The sequence below is a fragment of the Loxodonta africana genome, chromosome 25 (genome assembly GCF_030014295.1).
Source record: "Loxodonta africana isolate mLoxAfr1 chromosome 25, mLoxAfr1.hap2, whole genome shotgun sequence".
In the NCBI taxonomy this organism is placed as follows: Eukaryota; Metazoa; Chordata; class Mammalia; order Proboscidea; family Elephantidae; genus Loxodonta; species Loxodonta africana.
Genome location: NC_087366.1, coordinates 43,346,556 through 43,370,341, shown reverse-complemented (window position 1 = coordinate 43,370,341; position 23,786 = coordinate 43,346,556). Strand labels below are relative to the sequence as shown.

Genomic DNA, 23,786 nt, shown 5'->3' with positions numbered 1-23,786 from the left:
GGGTGAAGTGGGTTGGGTATAAAACAATAGGGAGTAAAGAGGGTGGTGGTGAACCGAGAGTACATACCCCAGGAAAAGGGGGAGTCAAAGCCCAGTGCCAGCCATTGTTTAACAAGAGGGAACACAAGCTCACCAAACAAGCAAATACAAGGTCAGACAAACAAACAAATGGCCCCCAAACCCTGCCAAACAAAACACATTATGCAGGTTGCATTTAGCTCAAGAGCCACTAGTTTGCAACCTTTGAATGAGATACCTCCTATATTTTAAAAAATATACACTACAATAAAATATCAATAATTTGGACAGCATTTCCAATCTTTAGTAGTAAGAACAATCATGCAGGGACAATTAGTTTTACTGTTTTTAGTGAAAAATTAACACGAGTAGCCAAATTAATTTCTAAGTAGGAAGTTTTACTAAATACAGGAATAGAAACATTATTTCTATGTAAAAGGACACTTTGAAATATTTTTAAATAATTTTTCTTGAAAGTAATTTAAATCCAGCTTATACTAGTAATTTTTCTGACTAGCCAATGCAAAGGTAAACTCAGTCTTATTTTGTTCAAAGTTGGTGAAAAAGAGGCTCTAATTTAATAACATAAATTCAAGTTAGAATTTGGAATAGTGAAACATTTAAATATCCCAGATAAGAAGTAGAAAGCTCTAACTGGTGACTCAGTGACACTTTTGTAAATGGCACATTTTGTAACTGTAGCTGGTTGACTGAATGAGCTGGATTTAATGGGGTACAAACAGCAATGGCATTATCTTCTTCCATTCTTGTCTTCCAACAGCCTCTTATCGTGTCGCCTTGCCCTGGCAGGGAGTCCTCCTGGGTCAGTGCCCATTAGGATGGCTCCAGATAAGGGAACTCCTGTAGCCCTCGGGAAATTCACAGAGACGTGCCGCCCCGGACAGTGATTGTGTAACTGCAGCCTTGCCCCGCTGTCATAGGGTCCTCCGCCATGACCTGCTTGTCCATTAAATATGGCAGACCCAGTTCCCCGGATCCACAGGACTTAAGGGACCACAAAAGTGTTTTCATTTCTTTTAAAATCTGAAAAAAAATAAACTTATAGGATTATAGAAAATGTTTTAACTTTTTTCTCATATCAGAAAAAATTGCACCTTTAAATAAAGCCTATTTCAACTAAGAAGGCATATATAACCGGTGTTAATTTGGAAAAAGAAATTTGAAAGGTTAACTGCTTTTCACAGATATTTCATATACATATCCAGATGCATATTTCTTAAGAGCTTTTTTTTTATTCTGTCACTAGGTCTATCTTACGCTCACAAATACACGCTATTGTTGTTGTTAGGGGCCATCAAGTCAGTTCTGACTCATAGTGACCCTATGTGCAACAAAATGAAACACTGCCTGGCCCTATGCCATTTCTACAATTGTTGCTATGTTTGAGCCCATTTTAGCAGCCACTGTGTCAATCCTTCTCATTGAAGGTCTTCCTCTTTTTTCCTCACCCTCTGTTCTACCAAGCCTGATGTCCTTCTCCAGGGACTGGTCCCTCCTGACAACATGTCCAAAGTATGTAAGACAAAGTCTCGCCATCCACTGTTCTAAGGAATATTCTGGCTGTACTTCCTCCAACACATTTGTTCGTTCTGGCAGCTCATGATATACTCAATATTCTTTGCCAACACCATTAATTCAAAAGCATCAATTCTTGTTCAGTCTTCCTTATTCATTGTGCAGCTTTCGCATGCATATGAGGTGATTGAAAACACCATGGCTTGGGCCAGGCGCACCTTAGTCCTCAAAGCGATGTCTTTGCTTTTTAACATTTTAAAGAGGTCTTTTGCGGCAGATTTGCCCAATGTAACACATTGTTTTATTTCTGGCTTCCAGGGGCATTGATTGTGGATCCAAGTAAAATGAAATCCTGGACAACTTCAATAGTTTATCCATTTATTATGATGCAGCTTATTGGTCCAGCTGTGAAAATTTTTGTTTTCTTTAGGTTGAGATGTAATCCATACTGACTGAAGGGTGTAGTTTTTGATCTTCATCAATAAGTGTTCCAAGTCCTCTTCACTTTCAGCAAGCAAGGTTGTGTCATCAACCTATCACAGGCTGTTAATGAGTCTTCTAATCCTACTGCCATGTTCTTCTCCATATAGTCCAGCTTCTTGGGTTATTTGCTCAGCATGCAGATTGAATAAGTATGATGAAAGGATAAAACCCTGACACCTACCTATCCTGATTTTAAATCATATAGTATCCCCTTATTTTGTTAACTGCCTACTAGAGTGTTCAAAAAAAATCAAACGCTTTGTGAGAAACCTATCATGATAATATTAACTGGTATTTCTACAGCATTTCACAAGTTACGAGTATTTTCATGAGATGGAATATGTTTCGTTATATATTTCACCACAATTAAGAGGAAAAAAAGAGGGTTTTCACAGATATCTTACAATGAGACATTTATATTTGGTCTAGAGTTTGGTCTGGAGCCAAAGTCCTCTACACTATACCCCCTATGCAGGGGGTCTTACTGAGCCCCACCTGTAAACATCATCCACAGCAGGGTGGCACCGGATTCAAAGTCTCATGTAAAATGCTGGCCCACACTGTTCATCTCTTAAAAAAAATAAAATGCAGCTAACATAATACTTTGAACATAGAAGGCTCCCAGTATTTGTCTGAATATCCTTAAAGGAGAAATGCCTGGTTGACAATAAACACATCCTAGAGTCACACAGAAAAGAAACGTACTGATTCTGGGAAGTTCCCTCTGAATTTTTCCCTGGTATCCCTGAGATCTTCAGTTATATTACTTTTGAAAGAGAAACATGTTCTAACACTTTCTTTCTTGAAAACGGGGGGAAAAAAAAACACTATTCTGAAAAAACTCTCCCTGAACAATAGCACCCTTCCTATCAGTTTTCTCTCCTGTCTTTCGGTGAATTCATGAACTCTGATGTGGGGAGGGAAGCAGGATAATCAGATGGCAAGTAAAGGGATGGATGCTCTGGGGCACATGTGTTACATGATTGGAGTTATTTACTGAATGGAAGATGGCTCTACAGACCACTAAGGCAGTCCGTGGGAATTGTGGGATAGCTAAAGAAGAGGGGCCATTGAGCAAGCAGTGTCCTAGCTTTTCTCCCCTTGGAGTTGGGGGTGGTGACAGAGAATGAGGGCAGGGGACAAGAAAGAAGATATTAATATTTTATTTTTTATGATAGGAGAAGTGAGCCCTGGTGGCACAGTGGTTAACCGAAAAGTCGGTGGTATGAACCCGCCAGCCACTCCACAGGAGAAAGATGTGACAATCTGCTTCCATAAAGATTATAGCCTCTGGGGCAGTTCTACTCTATCCTACAGGGTCACTATGAGTTGGAATCCACTCAATGGCAACAGGTTAAGAAGTAAGAAATTTCTAAGTTCCTCAGGTAAAGGTATTTTTTAAAAAGTGCCTTCGCTCTGGATTATTGCCTGTCATTGGTCTACATTGTGCACATTTCCAAAAGGCAAGGCAGGGCATAATAGAAACCTTTATATCAGAGGTTGGGAGAGCTCGATAAGTGCTAGACTACTAATTGAGAAGTTGGCAGTTCAAACCCACTTAGAGGGGCCTTGGAAGAGAGGCCTGGAGATCTACTTCTGAAAGGCCACAGCCTTCAAAACCATATAGAGCAGTTCTACTCTGCAACACATGGAGCTACCATGAATTGAAAACAACTCAATGGCAACTGGTTTTTTAGATTAGAGGTTGGAATTTTTTTTTTTTTTCTGTAAAGGACCAGATGATGAATATTTTATTGAGTTGACATACAGTCCCTGTTGTTGCAACTATTCAACTCTGTCACTGTAGCACAATGACACAGACAATACAAAAACGAGTAAGCGTGGCTGTGTTCCCATACAGCCCACTATTAGCTTGCAGACTAGACTTAGCTTGTAGATACAGGAACAAGGCACCCCAAAACCAGTGCAGGTTACAATAGCTCCATCTCTTCTCCTCAGTATGAAAATTCTACTTTGATGTTTTTTAGTATCTTCGTTAGAGGAACAAGGACAGGAACTAACATTTGTTGAGCATTTCCCTATACGCCAGGCATTAAGCCAGCACTTTACATGATAAGACTATAAGGTAAGTATATTTTTTCCCATTTGAAGATGAGAATACTGAGGCTAAGAAAACCTAACGGTAATGTGTTCAATGATCACAGAGCTAGCGAGTGCTAGGATGAAAACCAGTTCTATCTGACTCCATAGCAACTCTACTGAGGGGTGCTACACAGTTTTCATATAACAATCCGGCTCCTACTTGGGTAACTGATAAGAAGTAATGCCAAGTAGTTAGTTGCTCATCTCTTGGGAATTGACAAGCTATATCAAAGGGTTAAAGGTTCAACTTATGTCCAGCAACAGGCCAACGTGCTTAACACGGCATAATTAATTGCAGGTGTTCATTTCCTTACTGGTGCCAAACTCCATTTGTAAAATTACCATAAAAAATTGCGACCAGAATGGTAATCGTTTCTGAGATGGAAATTGTTTAAAGAGGAGTTTTTTCCGGCCTTTTGGGGAGCTGTTCTGGCTCCCATTTTAACAGCTGGCCAATGATGGGTTTGTGTAAGTGCAGTTTCATCTGGCTCAATTTCAGACTCATTATAGGGAACTGCAGAAATAGGAATATGTTGAATCTAGGGATGGAATGGACCTGACTTTCCTTCTATGGAGAGGACTCTCCAATGGCAGAAGTAATTTCAGGAAGACGTGATTACACTGTATCACTTGAGAAATCTCTTCAGCTTCTATATTTAGAAGGAGAGTGGCACAAGTGAGAAAGGAGTTGAAAAGCTCAGCCAGAATCTGACTGAACAGATCAATGATTGCTGTTTGCTGAGGTTGTCAAGTATTTTTATCTCACAGTTGCATGACTCCCTCTGGGCTGAGTGTATCACCAACCAAATTCCAGGAGGGTCGGTATATAATAAAAAAAAAAATAAGCCCAAATACAATGAATTGGGTTCAAAGATAAATTTCTGACCATCGCCAAATAAATGTCCTTCAGAGCAAAGATCAGAAAATACTGCTGGTTTAAAAAACAAAAACTTCTAATTATTCAAGTGTTTACAACTACTAGGGACCAAATGGACACTATGGAGAGTGTTGTTGTTGTTGTGTGCTGTCAAGTTGATTCAGACTCATAGTGACAATGCAGGACAGAGCAGAACCATCCCCTAGAGTTTCCAAGGCTGAAATATTTATGGGAGCAGATCACCAGGTTTTTTCTCTCCCAGAGCAGCTGGCGGGTTCAAACCACTGACCCCTCAGTTAGCAGCTGAGAGCATAACCATTGCGCGACCAGGGCTCCTTACTAAAACTAATGCAGAGTAAACCCAAATCACTGCTGTCAAGTCGATTCCGACACATAGCGACCCTACAGGACAGAGTAGAACTGCCCCATAGAGTTTCCAAGGAACACCTGGCGGATTCGAACTGCCGACCCTTTGGTTAGCAGCTGTAGTACTTAAACACTACGCCACCAGGGTTTCCAATGCAGAGTAGGACTTTAAATTCCCTACAATAGCATCATATAAGCTAAAAATACCTACAAACACACACAATAGGCACATTTTGAAGGAAACAGAAAAAGATACACCAAGCCCAGAAGAATGGTTGTCTGTATGTGTGTCAGGGAGAGGATGAGGTCTGAGGATAAAAGAGAATAAAATCAAATAAAACAAGGGAGAGTGTGAGAATCTGACTGACTCAACTCTGCCCAGGACTACCCCACCAAACAAATAAAAATTGGGTTAGCCTAGGATCATGCTAGTAGTGAGCATAGTTCTCCTACTGAGAAGATATCAGCTTGAAGGAAATCAATAAGATTATTATGTCATTTTAAACCTAACAAAAAATTCACCACTTGATGGGCAGTCAGATCCTATGGCTTGGAAAAAGGGAATATTTGTACCATCCGTTCCCAATGGGAAAGGTTAGAGTTTTTCCTTTCCTCCAGTTTTTGGAGCATTTATTATTATCATGGATTTCGACGGCCGCTGGAAGTCAATGTGTTCTTTAAAAATTCTTAAATGACTACTAGAAAATACTAATATATCTTCACCCACGTCAGCTCATTCAAGCACTACAAAACTCCCATGAGGTAAGAATGTTAGTGTTTCCATTCGTAAACGAGGTTACTGAGGTTCAAATAAGTTAAATAGTGACATGCCCAAGACCACACAGTCAATGAGTAACTGGTGGAATAGACAGAGCTCATTCTCTCCCCCACAAACCTGTTGTTGTTGGGTGCCATCAATTCGGTTCTGACTCATAGTGACCCTACGTACAACAGAATGAAACACTGCCCGGTACTGTGCCATGCCCACAGTCGTTGTTATGCTTGAGCCCATTGTTGCAGCCACTGTGTCAATCCATCTCCTTGTGGGCCTTCCTCTGTTTAGCTGACCCTGTTTATCAAGGATGATGTCCTTCTCTAGGGACTGATCTCTCCTGACAACATGTCCAACATATGTGAGACCTATTCCCTACTCCCTCGCTTATATTTTCTCTATCGTAGTAAATAGCACAACTACGCAAACAGTCGTCCACACTAGCAGCATGGCAACCCTCTGCTGTCGTAATGTTCTTTTCCTGGATCTTCGCATGATTTGATCTTTGACTTCATTCAGATCTCTGCTCACATGCTGCCTCCTCAGAACAGTGTCTCCTGACCACCCTATCAAAAACACTGCCTCCCATCCTCTCTACCCTCTCATCTCCTTCATTTTCAGCACATAATCACCTAAATTTCTATTTTTTATTTGATTAATTGTTGTTTATTATCTGTCTCCTGCACTAGAATGTAAGCTCCATGAAGGCAAAGAATATGTCTGTTTTGTTTATCATTGCATCACTGCTTGGAACAGTTTTTGGTATATAACAGGGGTGTAGTAAATATTGCTGAGAATAAAAAAATGGAACTTAGATTTCTCTCTTCTCCATTCCTTTAAGGAGCAGGTCACCAAGCCCTGCAAATTTTTAAGAATCTATTTTCTCTGCATACCTACTTCCACTGGTTAAGTTCAAATTCTTATCATTTCTTCTCTAAAGTATTGCCAACTTGCCTTTCCCCAGTCCATTCTACACCCAGCTGCTAGGGTGATCTGTCAAAAATGCGTATTTTATCATTTTCCTCTTTAAATCATGGTCTGCTAAAGCCTTCAAGTCAAAATCCCAACTCTTTAGCATGTTATACGGGCTTTTCACATTTGGCCTGTCTAATCTCATCTTCCCCAGCTCTCTTCTCTCCTCTGATCCCAATGACATGAAACCACTTGTAGTTTCTAGAATGCACCATCTTCTTTTTCACTTCAATACCTTTGCAACTGGCATTTCTTTATTATGGCTATTTATCCACTTCACTCTCTCAATTGTTTTGCCTGGCTAACTCTTACCAGTTCTTCAAAACTTAGCATGGATGACACCTTCTTCAGGAAGCTTCCCTGATTTTTCTTGCCTGTACAACTCTACCTTAAGATGATCTAAGCCCTTTCTTCTACTCTCCTTCTCTCCTCCCTTATATTGCTATCATGGCACTTAGCACCCTCTGTGGCAATCATCTATTTACATTCCTCCCTCATTAGATATGAGATCAAGGACCTAGCTTTATTCACCTTTAAATTCCCAACACCAAGTACAGTGCTTCAAACAGTGCTTTACCAATAAGTATTTGTTAAACAAGTGAACATCAGACTCCTGCTCTCATGCTTCTTCCAGAGTCATCTATGTAGTTTTCCTCAAATTATGGGACAATAAGAAAGATATATTAATAACCCTCAACAAGCTTAGTGTCTTGGAGAGACATGCCCTTAAGCATAATTAAAATTCAATAAATACAAGACTGAGGCATGAAAAGGGTAACTAACCCTCTCTGGGTGGAAGGTCAGAAAAACTCTCTAGAAGAAAAGATATCACCTGAGCCTTAAAGAAATGTGTGATCTGAGGGAGTAAAAGAAGTGAGAGGAAGAGGGATGAGGGTATTTCAGGCACCAACCATGTACAAAGTCCCAGCATGGGGTATCTAGAGAGCAGCAAGAAGTCTAGAGTTACAGGAACTTAAGTACAAGGTAGTGAAGGGCAGTGAAGGAGATGAGGTGAAGAGGATTCAGGGGCCACAACACAGAAGTCATTGTGTGTAACCCCAAAAAACCAAAGCTGTTGCTGTCAAGTCAATTCTGACTCATAGTGACCCTACAGGACAGAGTAGAACTGCCCTACAGAGTTGCCAAGGAGCGCCTGGTAGATTCGAACTGTCGACCTTTTGGTTAGCAGCTGTAGCTCTTAACCGCTACGCCACCAGGGTTTCCTCTTTGTGTGTAGGGGACAGAAAAATGTGAACGATATTGAGATGGTTGGATACCATTCTCAGGAGAATACTCTGAAAGATTAATGTGTAATAGATTCGCTAGGGATAAAATTGAAGCAAGAGGCCAATGAGAGATAAGAGCTTAGGGGGGATAAAGATAGAGAGAATAGGACACATTCAATAAGTATTTGTGAGGTAATATAGGTACATTTGGTGACTGATTGCTTGTAGGGTTTGAGGGAAAGAGTCATTAGAGATTTCCAGGTTTCCAGCTGGGGTGATTGGATGGGTCATGGTGCCACCAACAAAGATGCAAATGCTATAGAAGGAATAGATTCAGGGGTGGGGGAAGTTAATAAGTATAAAATTATAGTTATGGTCATATTGAGTGGCTCTGAGATATCCAAGTGGAGATGCTGAATCCATAAAACCCATTACCTTCGAGTCGATTCCAACTCGTAGCAACCCTAACGGACAGAGCAGAACTGCCCCATAGGGTTTCCAAGGAGCACTTGGTGAATTTGAACTGCTGACCTTTTTGTTAGCAGCTGTAGATCTTAACCACTATGCCACCGGGGTTTCTTAATAGGTATACATAAATTCAAAAATCAAGATAGCTTAGGTTTTGTCAGCATGTGTGTTGGAGAAGATACAAAATCACCCAAGAAGAGAATAGAAAGTGAGAAGAAAAATTGGCTAAGTTCAAAACTCTAGAGACCACCACCATTTAAGAGCAGGTGTAGGTGTAGAGGAGCCCTCATGAGCAGGGATGGAAAGGGGTAGGTGTAGTGGAAATTAGAGCTCACAAGAGTTCATAACATAAAACAGAAAGGTCAGAGAGAGGGATGCTGGAGTTTCTGAAAAGACAAGTTCTAGGTGCTAGAAGTCAGGGCCTGTTAATATTGTCTAGACTAATCTTCTGATTTCTGTTTTATAATGTTAGCACTGACAATAGGAAGCTAAATGCACCAATGAAAAGATAATCTTTAAGAAGGAAGAAATACCCCTTCATCCAAATGCAGACTTAGTATGTTTATTGTGGTTGCTATAACTTGTTTGGAAACCCTGGTGGCATAATGGTTAAGTGCCATGGCTGCTAACCAAAAGGTTGGCAGTTCAAATCCACCAGGCTCCCCTTGGAAACTCTATGGGGCAGTTCTACTCTGTCCTATATGGTTGCTATGAGTTGGAATTGACTCAACGGCAATGGGTTTCTTGGGGAGAAGGGGGGTGGATTTGTAGTGTTTGCCAATGTTAATGGGATAAATATTTCTGCCATGGCCAATTTCAAACTACCAATGTCACATTTTTGAATGTGGAGTTGGGAAAATATGTGCAGTTACACATCATTATAATAGTATTTCTAGTTTTTGAGGACAAAAAAATCTTAAGAGCATAGATTATAGTAAAATGTAGTAAAATAAATAGGAAGCGATGAGTTCTCAGTATGTGTGGCCTTCGTTTTTTAATGTAGTTTAATTTTAAGCTGATATAATTTACTATTTTAATAATGGCTGTGTTTCACAACAGGTTTGCAAAATTCCTGAAATTTTAACAGCTGTCTCTGACAAGCTGATGGGAGTTGTCTCCAGCATACCGCTGATTCTAGGTCTGCATTTCTTGCCTTTCCAGTTGGGCTTTAAGCATTTAGAGGCAGGCATCGTGATTTAACTTACTTGTATTGTTCACAGTGTTTAACACATATGGCTTAATAAATATTCACTGAATGATCAATATACTTCAGGATTATAGGCTGGTCTACGCAACCTGTATGGGTTTATTGTTGTCATATTAACCATTACAATTGACATGGTAAGTGTACTGGAAATATTTGCACTGGTAAAATCATGGTTCTGGTCTTGTGTATCTTGAAAATGGAAAACCTCTCTCTGGATGTTGATGTAGAACATATGTCTTCTATTGGACCACAGGAGCCCTGGTGACACAGTGGTTAAGTGCTTGGCTTCTAACCAAGAGATCGGCAGTTCAGATCCACCAGCTCCTCCTTGGAAACCCTATGGGGCAGTTCTATTCTGGTCTATAGGGTCACTATGAGTTGAAATTAATTCAGTGGCAATGGTTTTTTTTTTTTGGTTATCGGACCTCAAGGGCACATGTTTGCATAAGGTTTTAGAATGTGTCTTTACAGTTATAAATATATCATGAAGTATTAATGTCGTATAAAATCAAATTGGAAATAAAGTTGCATTTATTTCTTCATTAAATGTTTCAGAAATGCATTCCTTTAAAATGCCAGTGATATAATCACTAGTGTTAATTATGTTACAGAAACTAAATGAAACTCTGCAACTAATTATGCCATATAAATGATATTTGTGGAATCAGAAGGTCTGGTGTCAAGAAATAAAATTGTTTTTAATGAGCTGTGAAAAGAGTTTTTATAAGTTTTTAATACATTTCTCAGTGCAATATGTTACACACCAAAATAAAAATTTTCATCTTTTTCTAAATGAGTGAAAAATATGTATCTTTCATAAAGACTGCAGTTTTCAAGAAAATGTCGGGTAGTCATTTTAGAGATGTGATATTCCATCCTTCCATTAAACTTCTAATACTTTTATTCCATTGCTTAAAATAAAACCTTCATGCAAGCAGCCATCTAAGATGCATCAATTGGTCTCAACCCACCTGGAGCAAAAGAGAATGAAGAACACCAAAGACACAAGGAAAATATGAGCCCAGGAGAAAGAAAGGGCCACATAAACCAGAGACTCCATCAGCCTGAGACTGGAAGAACTAGATGGTGCCTGGCTACCACCAATGACTACCCTGACAGGGAATACAACAGAGAATCCCTGATGGAGCAGGAGAAAAGCGGGATGCAGACTTCAAATTCTAGTAACAAGACCAGACTTAATAGTCTAACTGAGACTGGAGGGACCCCAGAGGTCATGGCCCCTGGACCCTCTGTTAGCTCAAAACTAAAACCATTCCCAAAGCCAACTCTTCAGACAGAGATTAGACTGGACTATAAGACATAAAATGATACTAGTGAGGAGTGTGCTTCTTAGCTCAAGTAGACACATGAGACTATGTGAGCAGCAGACTATGTGAGGTGAAATGAGAAGGCAGAGGGGGACAGGAACTGGTTGAATGGACATGGGAAATACAGGGTAGAGTAAAGGAGTGTACTGTCACATTGTAGGAGAGCAACTAGGGTCACATAACAATGTGTGTATACGTTTTTATATGAGAAACTGACTTGAATTGTAAACTTTCACTAAAAACACAATAATAAATAAATAAAACCTCTGTAATTTAAAGACATTCTAGCTCTTCATGGATAGACATTATCTTTTGTTTCCCATTTTTTATGAATTTCATCAAACGCAGGAGGACCTAGAAGGCAGCATTTGTGTCTTGTTAGGGAGTCAAAGACACCGTTCAACATTTTTTCTAGCACTTCTTTAGTTGTACCAAAATGTAAAGAAAGAAAAGCCAAGTCCTCTAGCTAAGATTCAGCCTCATCCCAACTCACACATTCTTTACATGGAAAAGCTGAAATTCAGAAAAAAACAAAGTTTGAGAAAATAATTTTAAGAATGGAATTAAGTCAGGAGGGAAGGGTCTTGCAGTATTCTTGCAACCCATGGTACTTTGATAGATTTATGCTCATTCTTACAACAAAATTTGAATAATATGATTGTTGTTGCAACAAGTCGATTCTTATTTGTGGTTCAACATTGTTTTATAAACTGCACTATTGAGGTATAATTTCCACACCATAAAATTCACCCACTGTAAATTTTCAATTCAATGATTTTTAGCAAATCAATAACATCATGTAACAGCCACCATAATACAGTGTTAGAACATTTTCATGTGCTCACTTGCAGTTAATCCCTGCTCCCACCACCAGCCCTGGGCAACCACTGATCTCCTTTCTGTGTATTAACTCGCTGTCTCTGGACATTTCATATAAACAGAATCATACAACATGCAGCCTTTTGTGTCTGACTTCTATTATTTAGCTTAATGTTTTTGAGGTTTATCCATGTCATAGCATGTATCACAAGTGATTTTTAAAGTGAAAAGTTAAAATACAGTAAGTGGCTGTTTTCCAATTATTAATATTTAACCAGATCGAAAATAAGACTGCACACCACTCAAATTCACCTTTCTATGAGAAAGTCATCTTGGGTACTATACATGGAGTGTGATGATTTTGTTGCAGGCAGTCACAGGTGATGGGCCAACTGACCTCTAAGAACGATTTTAGATTTTACCAATAGCACTGTATTTGGCAAATATTGGTATAGATAATGTCTGCTTTGATTTAGCTCAAGAAATGATAGCAATCGACAACAAATAAGCAACACTGCTGTTAGGAGGCCACATCATATTCAGTCTTGCGTGAATAACTTTCAATTTTCGCCTGAAAATCTAATTAACCTTGTCCAACAAATGGAATCGTTAACACCTGATTTTTCTGAAAAACAATTTGAAAGATAGCTCCCAGGCTGCCATGGGCTTATCACTGCAAAACTTCTGAAAGTCACAGATTGTTCATGATGTATGTAAACTCTTGTACTCACAAATTATCCTCAAGTCTCTTCAAGGAATCCAAAACTAATGAGTGAACACTATCCAAGGAGCAGGATCCAAAGCAATTTAGAGCTGGCAGATATTTAATTTTCATGACCCAGTCGTTATGTAGCTTCCTTTTAACACTGAGGATTAAAAACAGAAGAAAAGAAAAAGAGGTTATATTAGGCACACAAATACATTACGCTAAGTTTCTGTTTGGTGTTTCATTTTGACTTCAAATTAATCGCAACTGAACTGCGGTAAAGCCTGAATGTATAATACAGTCCTATGTATTATCCCACATTTTAGCTGTTCAACTAAATTTTCTTAAATTATGGAGGGTATTTAATGGAAAAACGACTTTAAAATACTGTGGTCAAATTTTGCACTATAGATTCAGAATTAATGGAATAACCTAGAAGGATCCCATTCCAATATTGGCACTATCAGCCTTTTTTACCCATTGGCATCAAGCCAAATCATGGAGACCCTATGTGTGACAGAGTACAATTGCACTCAATAGGGTTTTCAATGGCTGTGACCTTTCGGAAGTAAAGTTCTAGGCCTTTCTTCCAACGGCACCACTGGTGGATTTGAGCCACTAACCTTTCAGTTAGTAGCCAAGTAGAAACCATTTGCACCACTCAAGGACATACTATTAGCCTTACTTTACTGAAACAATTCTGATCACCCCAATGGAAGGCTCTGTTTCATATTGTTTTATATCTGATGAGTCAATTCATTCATACTTTCAAAAGTGGAGAACTGGAAAATTTATAATCCCAGATTATTAGGGAAGATGCGGCTAAAATAGCCTTCATATTGCTTAACAGGGAGTTGTCCATCAGTTCACAGGACATTTGAGTGAGAAGCTTAGGGTTAGAAGGCACCCCCTCTGCCTCAAAATTCTTGTCTGAACCTGGAAGTAGCCATCTTCATGGTATTATATTTACTCATGCATAATGGTACTTTTATTTCCTCATTCACTGATATTTATTGAGTACCTAAGTACCGAGGACATAAAGATGATTAAGGTAAAATTCCCATATTGAAGGAGCTTGGATTCCAGTTGAGAAAATGACATGTTCACAACTCATTGTGGGAAAGTTCTACAATATCTTATTAAGTAGAGTGGTGACGGAGTTTTTTGTTTGATTGCTTTTTCCCTATGCCAGATTGTTTAGTTTTGGACTCTTTCTTCAATTTGTACAATGTTTTTCATACCAGTATTTTCTAACCACACTCCATCCACTCAACATGAATTAATTCTGCTGATGTCAACTTCTGGAAAACTATTACAATGGCTCCAGAATCTGACTTCCCCTTTGGCCTTAAAACTTTTCATTCTGTCAGGTTTGAAGATCTCTTCATGTAAGAAAATGCCACAACACCCAGCCTATATATGCCTCAGCCTCAAATAATTTGAATCATTTACCTAATTGTAAATAATCATCCGCATGAAGCAATGTGAATTGACATACACTTAACTGTATGCAGATTCCTCAAATTCATCAGATTCCTCAAGTCTCATTGTTGACACATCTGTCTAATGGAAATGGAGTGAAAGAGAGCCCATGGAATTTTCTGACAGGTGGCGCACATCTCAGTAAAGAGAAGAGCAGTATCTCAGGATCTATTCAGAGAGCACATCGTATAATTAGAATGAAATCCTTCATGTTATGCAGAGTGCCACATCAAGGTTGGGAAAGTCCCCCATCAGAGTCTAATACTTCGCTGAGACTAGGTAAATCTGCTTGTGTGTGAAGGACGGAAAATGGAGCCAGACAGTTAATTATTGTATCCTTCTAGGGTTCCAGAAATGGGGCTAAACTTAATTTCATTGTAATAACAATTTAATGAGCTCCTTAAATTGTATATTCTAATACTGCTACATTAATGACAAAGTACCATGCTGTATTTTTTTAAGTCTGCTTTTTTATTTAAAAAAAAAAAATGCTCATTGTACAAAATTCAGAAAGTACAAAAACATAAAAAAGAAAATAAAATCACTTCTCTGAAGTCCTATTGGAAGGCATTTTGGAATATTTACACTCAGTCTTTTTCTAAGTAGGAATACACACACACACACATACACGTAGAGCAGTCAGGGTTCTCTCTAGCTAATCCTGCTTGCTGTGTCAGTTATATTAAACCAGCCCAGGGAAATCTCAGCTTCCCTTCCCTAGTCAGTTCAGACTCCAGCTGCCAGTGCAGCCATTGCTCACTCCTCTGCACTCACAAGGGGATAGAGCAGTGGGTATGGGACACTTATTTGTTTCTTAGGTCTGATAATTCATTGATACTGCCCACAAACTGCAGGGAAAGGGGAGGTTTTTAATCTATCAAGAAAGAGGATACAAACACAAATGGCTAGGTCCAGCCTCAGCACAGATCTCCCATGCCTCTAGGGTACACACACTTACCCTTCTGGGAGCAGATGTTTGCTCTCACTATCCAGGAAGCTCCTTTATTGGCCTCACCACTGGACAATGATAGATTAAATCATGCCTCCTGAGGCTTAGCAAACATCAGGCCCCCAGGTGGTCCCTTTTGGTCAGGTTGGGCCCCCACTCACTGGCCTCAGTTATGATCCAGCTCTCGGGAACCAAGATCAAAGGCCAAATTTACTTACTATAAAGGGGTTCCACACTTCACACATTTATACACACATGTACGTATATAGGCAATTCTTATAAAACTGGATTCAGACGTACACAGAAGAAATAAAACTAGCAATTTTTCCCTTTTTATTTAGCATTATATCGTAAGTATTCTTCCATGTTTTAAAATATTTTTCAAAACCATAATTTTAAATTGGCTCATGGCATTCCCTAATATAGACATGCTATAATTCATTGAGCACATGTGCTACCTTAAATATTTTTTAGGAGTATCTTTGATACTTTAGGAATCAGACAAAAATATTTTTTATATATAAATTATGCTATATATATATTAAAAAAAAAACAAACTCATTGCCATCCACTCCTAGTGATCCTATAGGACTGATTAGAACTGCCCCATGGGGATTCTAAGGAGCAGTTGGTAGATTCAAACTGCTGACTTTTTGGTTAGCAGTCAAGCTCTTAACCACTGTGCTACCAGGGCTCCAATGTGCATGGATATATTTATAAAATATATAAATATACATTTATACCATTTATATTATATTACACTTTATCTATATTCTATATTTATATAATATCCAAATTATTTAAATGATCCAATAAATAATATCTAACCATTCCCCTATTTCGGGGCACTATTAGAACTAATGGTGTGATGCCTATACTTATCCAGGTATTGTTGAACAGATGTCTGATTAGATCATTAGCACAGATTCCAAGGGGAGTTATAATGGGAAATTTGTTAAGGCACATGATGCGCTTCCCGAACTGCTTTCCAGAAAGGTCGATCCAGCTCACAGTTCCACCAGCAACCGTATATGAGAATGTCCATCTCAGTGGTGTCTGCTTTAAAAAAATTTAATTTTTTTTGCTTTTATAGGTGGAAACTTGCATTTCGTTTTAACTTCTACTTCTTTGATTACCAGGGCATGCATTTATTGCATAATGTTTTTCTGCTAATAAAAGTAATACGCACCTTATTCCAAAGAGTTCAAAGATACAGCAATTATAAAGAAGACAATGAAAATCACCTATAATTTCACCTGCCTAATCTCCAGAAAACTCTCATTAGTATTTTTGTCTGATGATCATTTGAAATGTTTATTGACCATCTGTGCTGTGTGTGCCTATGTGTGGATCTATTCATGGTCTCTACCCATTTTTCTTTTGGGGAATTATTGTTTTTTTAATTGAATTCTAAGGCCTATTAAAGAGTATTAATCCCTTGTCTGTCATATTTGTTACAAATATTTATCCTAGTTTGTTACTTTCAAAATATTATCTTTTGATGTCCAAAAGTTTTTATTGTATACATAGTCAAATCAATCAAATTTTCTTTGAATTCTGTATCGACTGCTTTTATGCATAGAATTCTTATTCATATTTGAGTTCTAGTAAATAGTCATATACATCTTTTATAGTTTTTTCATGATTTAATTTTTTTTAACTCTTCGATGCATTAAAATGCCTGTAGAGTTTGTCAACAGCACTTAAAATAGGAATTTCAGTCACTAATTTCCCTGTCTGTCTTTCCTATCACCCTGGAAGTTCCTTGAGGCAAGAAGCATTTCTTGTTCAACTTTGTATGTCATGGAATCTGGCACATTGTTTTGCTATATAAGTAAATGAACAAGGACTGTAACTATTAAAATAAATGGACTACCTGCATGATACCAAAAACCAACCACAAAGGCCAAAGATGAAGAAGTTGAAGATTTTTTCCAACTTCTGCAGTCTGAAACTGATTAAACATGCAATCAGGATTCATTGATAATTACTGGTGATTGGAATGTGAAAGTTAGAAACAAAAGAAAAATCAGTAGTTGAAAAATATGGCCTTGGTGATAGAAACGATGCCAGAGATCACATGATAGAATTTTGCAAGACCAACTATCTCTTCATTGCAAATACCTTTTTTCACCAACCTAACAAGTGACTATACACATGGACTTCACCAGATGGAATACACAGGAGTCAAACCGACTACATCTGTGAAAAGAGGCAATGGAAAAGCTCAATATCATCAGTCAGAATGAGGCCAGGGGCTGACTGTGGAACAGACCATCAATTGCTCATATGCAAGTTCAAGTTGAAACTGAAGAAAATTAGAACAAGTCCATTAGACCCAAAGTATGACCTTGAGTATATCCCACTTGAATTTAGAGACCATTTCAAGAACAGGTTTGACACGTTGAACACTAACGACCAAAGACCAGACGAGTTGTGGAATGATATCAGGAACATCATATGCGAAGAAAGCAAGAGGTCATTAAAAAGACAGGAAAGAAAGAAAAGACCAAAATGGATATCAGAAGACACTCTGAAACTTGCTCTTGAATGTTGAGTAGCTAAAACAAAAGGAAGAAATGATTAACTAAAAGAACTGAATAGAAGATTTCAAAGGGTGGCTTGGGAAGAAAAAGTAAAGTATTATAATGACATATGCTAAGACCTGGAAATAAGAAACCAAAAGGGAAGAACTCGCTTGGCATTTCTCAAGCTGAAAGAACTGAAGAAAAAATTCATTCCTCAAGTTGCAATAGGGAAGGATTCTATCGGGAAAATATTAAACAATGCAGGAAGCATCAAGAGAAGATGGAAGGAATGCACAGAGTTATTATATCAAAAATAATTGGTTGATGTTCAGCCATTTCAAGGGGATATGTATGGTCATGAACCAATGATACTGAAGGAAGAAGTCCAAGCTGCACTGAAGGCATCGGAAAAAAAACAAGGTTCCAGGAATTGATGGAATATCAATTGAGATGTTTTAACGAACGGATGCTGCACTGGAAGTGCTCACTCATCTATGCCAAGAAATTTGGAAGACAGCTACCTGGCCAACCGACTGGAAGAGATCCATATTTATGCCTATTCCCAAGAAAGGTGATCCAACAGAACGTGGAAATTATCGAACAATATCATTAATATCACATGCAAGTAAAATTTTGCTGAAGATAACTCAAAAGTGGCTGCAGCAGTATAGCCACAGGGAACTGCCGGAAATTCCAGCCAGATTCAGAAGAAGACACAGAACCAGGGGTATTGTTGCTGATGTCAGACGGATCTTGGCTGAAAGCAGAGAATACCAGAAAGATGTTTACCTATGTTTTATTGACTATGCAAAGGCATTCGACTCTGTGGATCATAACAAATTATGGATAACATTGCAAAGAACGGGAATTCTAGAACACTTACTTGTGCTCATGAGGAACCTGTACACAGATCAAGAGGCAGTTGTTTGGACAGAACAAGGGGATACTCCATGGTTTAAAGTCAGGAAAAGTGTGTGTCAGGGTTGTATCCTTTCACCATACCTATTCAGTCTGTATGCTGAGCAAATAATCTGAGAAACTGGGCTACATGAAGAAGAACAGGGCATCAGGATTGGTGGAAGACTCGTTAACAATCTGTGTTATGCAGATGACACAACTTTCCTTGCTGGAAGTGAAGGGGACTTGAAGCACTTACTGATGAAGGTCAAAGACCACAGTCTTCTGTATGGATTGCACCTCAACATAAAGAAAACAAAAATCCTCACACCTGGACCAACAAGCAACATCATGATAAACGGAGAAAAGATTGAGGTTGTCAAGGATTTTGTTTTACTTGGATCCACAATCAACAGCCATGGAAGCAGCAGTCAAGAAATCAAAAGATGCATTGCGTTGGGCAAATCTGCTGCAAAAGACCTCTTTAAAGTGTTGAAAAGCAAAGATGTCACCTTGAAGACTAAGGTGCGCCTGACCCAAGCCATGGTATTTTCAGTCATGTCACCTGCATGTGAAAACTGGACAATGAATAAGGAAGACCGAAGAAGAATTGACACATTTGAATTGCGATGTGGGTAAAGAATATTGAATATACCATGGACTGCCAAAAGAATGAACAAATCTGTCTTGGAAGAAGTACAACCAGAACGCTCTTTAGAAGCAAGGATGGTGAGACTGTCTTACATTCTTTGAACGGTTGTCAGGAGAGATCAGTCCCTGGAGAAGGACATCATGTTTGGTAAAGTACAGGGTCAATGAAAAAGAGGAAGACCCTCAAGGAGGTGGATTGACACAATGGCTGCAACAATTGGCTCAAGCATAACAACAATTGTGGGTATGGCACAGGATCGGGCAGTGTTTTGTTCTGTTGTACATAGTGTTGCTATGAGTTGGAACCAACTCAACGGCACCTAACAACATCAAACCATATGATACACTTACCTTTTAAAGTTCTTTGAGTCTAAGACCTGATTTTGTAATTTTTTTTTGGTTTTTGCCTGCTTTAGTCCAAAGTCCTCACTGTTTACTGTGAATTTGTTCACAAAGCCACCATCATCTCCCAAGAGGATGTCATCTCGACAGAGCTGGTCTGGCAGGGACACGACACAAACACAGAGGAGGCAGTGATCCATGGGCTTTATGGTAAAATAGTTTTCCTGGAAAAGAATATTTTTAATTAGTTATTACCTTGCTGTATTTAATAAGTATTGTCCCTATTATTCGATAAAAATTTTTACTTTCTTTAGTTCCTCTTTTCAGATACTCCCACAGTAATAAAGGAACTTGGGAAAAAAAAGGTAATCAAGTACAAATTTAATGGACTCTCACTGTGAGCTCAACGTTGTGCTTTAGGTGCTTTGTGGAGAAAGGGGTGGGGCACCTAAATAAGAAAACTGCTTCCTGCTGTCAAAGATCTCACAGTCTGCTTGGAGGAAAAATTAATGTCTGAGAAACAATACAATTTGATAGTTTATTTAGGGCTGGTCTACCCTGTCTCAGTGGCATAAGTGGTTAAGCACTGAACTACCAGCTGAAAGGTTGGTCATTGGAACCCGCCCAGAGACACTCTGGAAGACAGGCCTAGAAATCTGAAAGGTCACAGCTTTGAAAACCCTGTACACATGGGGTTGCCATGAGTTGAAATTGGCTTGATGTAACTAACAACACCACCACCCTATCTCAAAAAAAGATATTTAGCTTATAGTACGCATATAATATAAAAGAAGATAATTTTTTAAAAACAGTGGTGCTAGAAATCTGAACAGAGCAAACGCAAGGAAAGGAAAGGTAAGATAAAGCCAGAAATACATAAAGGCATGAGATATAGTACATTAAAAAGTTAGAGGAGAGTGTTTACCTTTAAGGTTTTTAGCTACCAATGGCAGGAAAGGACACATGATGAGTTCTGTGATTCATAGATGATGTCTGTGATTGTTAAGGTTGTGTGTTACCTTGACTGAGTCATGATCCTCAGTGGGTTGACGGTTATAATATAGGTTGGCAGCCATATAATGATGTAATCACTTCCATGATGAGGCCTGATATAACATCACCTCCATGATAGTATCCACTGTGAGTAGCCAATCAGTTAAAAGTGAGTTTCTTTAGGGGTGTGGCCTGCATCCAATATAGGTGGACTTACTGGGAAAACCTCGCTGGCTTTTTCTTGCTCTGGATCCTGCAGCTGGCTCCTGTTCATCTGACCTCCGGTTCTTAAGACTTGAGCTAACAGTTTACCTGCCGATCTTGGGATTCATCAGCCTTCATAGTCTGTGAGCCAGCGAACTGCCAGCTTACCTTTCAAACTTGGGTTCACCAGCCCCTGCAGCTACATGAGTAAGGAGAAGTCTCCAGCCTGACCCATGGATTTGGGACTTTCCAGCCTCTACAACCCCATGAGACATTTCCATGATATAAATCTCTCTTTCTCTCTCTATAGATAGATAGATAGATAGATAGATGCTTCACTGGTTTTGCTTCTCTAGAGAACCCAGCTTAAGGTAATGTCTTTAAGGTGAAAACAAGAAAGTAGCTCAGAAGTACAGCCACTACTTTCAGAAAAGAGAAAAATTTCACGAGGTCCTCATAAGGAAGAAACTGTAACAAAGTGATCAATGTCCTCAATGACAGCCTAGTAGTAAATTCAGGTATCTGTGTGCCATTGGAGGAAGGCATTGATGAAGATTACTTGAAGGCAAGGGACCTAAATAAGAGAACACTAAGGGGTAAGCATGATTCATGCCATGGAGGTTGGTGAATCCTAATCAGAAGTGTTGATTGAATGGAATTTTTGAAAAGGAGTCATGATAAAAGTGTGATTCTCTTTGATATTGACAGGTATAGAGATAGAACAGATAAGACTTTTTGATGGATTAGATATGGAGTAGCGGTAGTGATAAGGAGGAGGAAAAGAAAGGATGCAAAGTTTTTGGTGTGATCTGTTGGGTGGATTGTGATGCATTTATATGATATGGTGTGGAAAACAAGCAGTTTTGGAGAAGGGAAAGATTGAAATCAATCAAGAGTTCAATTTTAGACATGTTGAAAAAGACTAAGTTTTTTATTTTGTGGACCTACCATTCTAAACACTTTCCTCTGTCGACTTTTTAATGTACTACATCTCAAAATTTGAATAAAAAAAATAATTTAAAACAATGGGAAGTGTACTTGAGGAAACAACAGAGTTCTGGATGCAGAGTGACTGAAGAGGTTGTTTTAGATCCCATGGTCTGAGGAGGCCACAATGAAGAGGTGAACTTTCAGTTGGAACCTGAATTGAGAGAGAGGAAGATTGAGAAAGAAGGGCCTAGAAGGAGAGGTTAAGGTCAAAATATAGAGAGGGAAGGCTATGCAGCCATGTCCCATATGGAGGCAGAGGGGATGGGATCAGATGCCAAGATATTTCATTTTCAGGGAGAAAGAAAGGAAGCAAGCAAGCAAGGCAGAGGTATATTTCTAGTTAAATTCATAGATGGGAGGACTGGAATTTGACAAACGATGAGTCTGAGGGACAGTTTTCTCAGGAAAATAGGGACAAAGCCATCTACTGAGAAGGAGAGGGCCTGAGAAGAGTAATGAAGGTTTGGAACACTTGAGAGGAATGGGAAAGCCAGCTGGCAAGGACAAGAAAGAGATTAATGGAAGCCACTGAGAGCTCAGCTGAGTTTGCAGAGCCTGTGTTTGCAGAACCTGATGCCAAACTGCATGGTTTTGTGTTTTTCTCTAATAGTGCTCAGCCACTGCGAAAGCGCAGAGAAGGGCTATAGCCTCTCGCTATGACTACAGTTTGGAAGTATAGACTTAAGATAATGGAGGGTGAGGATGATCTCAGCCCAGATGATCCACCCAGTAGGGTATATGGGTGAGAAAAAGAGAAGAGTGAGGGGAACTAAAGACTGGAAGAAGATGATTTCAAGGAACTAGAGGGTCCTATGGGATTGAAAAGCAAGAGTGAAAGAAAGAGATGATGGAAGGAAGAGAGGTTACAAACAAAATACAGGACATTGGAGTTTAGGGTTTCAGAAGTTAATAAAGCCTTGGTTATAACTACATGATGTAGTAAAACACCACAAAATAAAGTACACTAAGCAACAAACTGGAAACCCTGGTGGTGTAGTGGTTAAGTGCTACAGCTGCTAACCAAAAGGTTGGCAGTTCAAATCTACCAGGTGCTCCTTAGAAACTCTATGGGGCAGTTCTACTCTGTCTTTTATGGTTGGAATCAACTAGACGGCAATGGCAATGGAAGCAACAAACTGCCTCCTTTAAAATCATCCTGGCATCACTAGTTGTTTACAACATTGTGGATAAAAAAAAAAAGAAGTTTAGTTTTTCACTGAGGCTAGGCACAAGTAAAACAGAGGAACATTAAATTATTGTGTTAATCTCCCAATGTTTAGTGATCTCACCTCTCCCTGAGCCCCTATTGCACTTCCTGTTTTTCACTGCATAATTTAGTGTACTATTTTATTGTACATTGTCTTAGCTATCCAGTGCTGCTATAACAGAAATGCCACAAGTGGGTGCCTTTAACAAACAGAAATTTATTTTCTTACAGTTTAGGAAGCTAGAAGTCTGAATTCAGGGCACTGGCTCTAGGGGAAGGCCTTCTTTCTCTCTTGGCTATGGAGGGAAGTCCTTGTCTCTTTGACCTTCTGCTCCTCGGCAATCTTCATGTTGCTTGGCATCTCTCTTCCTTCATCTCTGCTTCCTTACTTACTTGTTGACTCAAGATACACTGGGCATTAATCCTACCTTATTAACATAACAAAGACAACCCATTCCCAAGTGGGATTATAACCATAATAGAGGGTAGTACTTACAACACATATTTTGGGAGGACACAATTCAGTCCACGACATTCCACCCTATGGCCCCCTAAAACTCATGTCCTTGCCACAACACGTAAAACACATTCACCCCATCATATCATCCCAATAGTCTTAAATCGACTTCAAGCCCAAAATCTCATCTTCTGAATCATCTAAG

At 39.1% G+C, this 23,786-nt stretch overlaps 1 protein-coding gene across 1 annotated transcript in view; it reads right to left on the bottom strand.

The window, feature by feature from the left end:
- Positions 1-23,786, bottom strand: part of WDR64 (WD repeat domain 64) — a 156,033-nt gene that overhangs the window by 96,019 nt on the left and 36,228 nt on the right. The window contains exons 7-8 of the mRNA XM_023549317.2: positions 19,740-19,954; positions 12,907-13,041 (exon numbers count right to left, since the gene is read on the bottom strand). Of these exons, the coding sequence (XP_023405085.2) occupies positions 12,907-13,041; positions 19,740-19,954 (350 nt within the window). The remainder of the gene's footprint in view (positions 1-12,906; positions 13,042-19,739; positions 19,955-23,786) is intronic.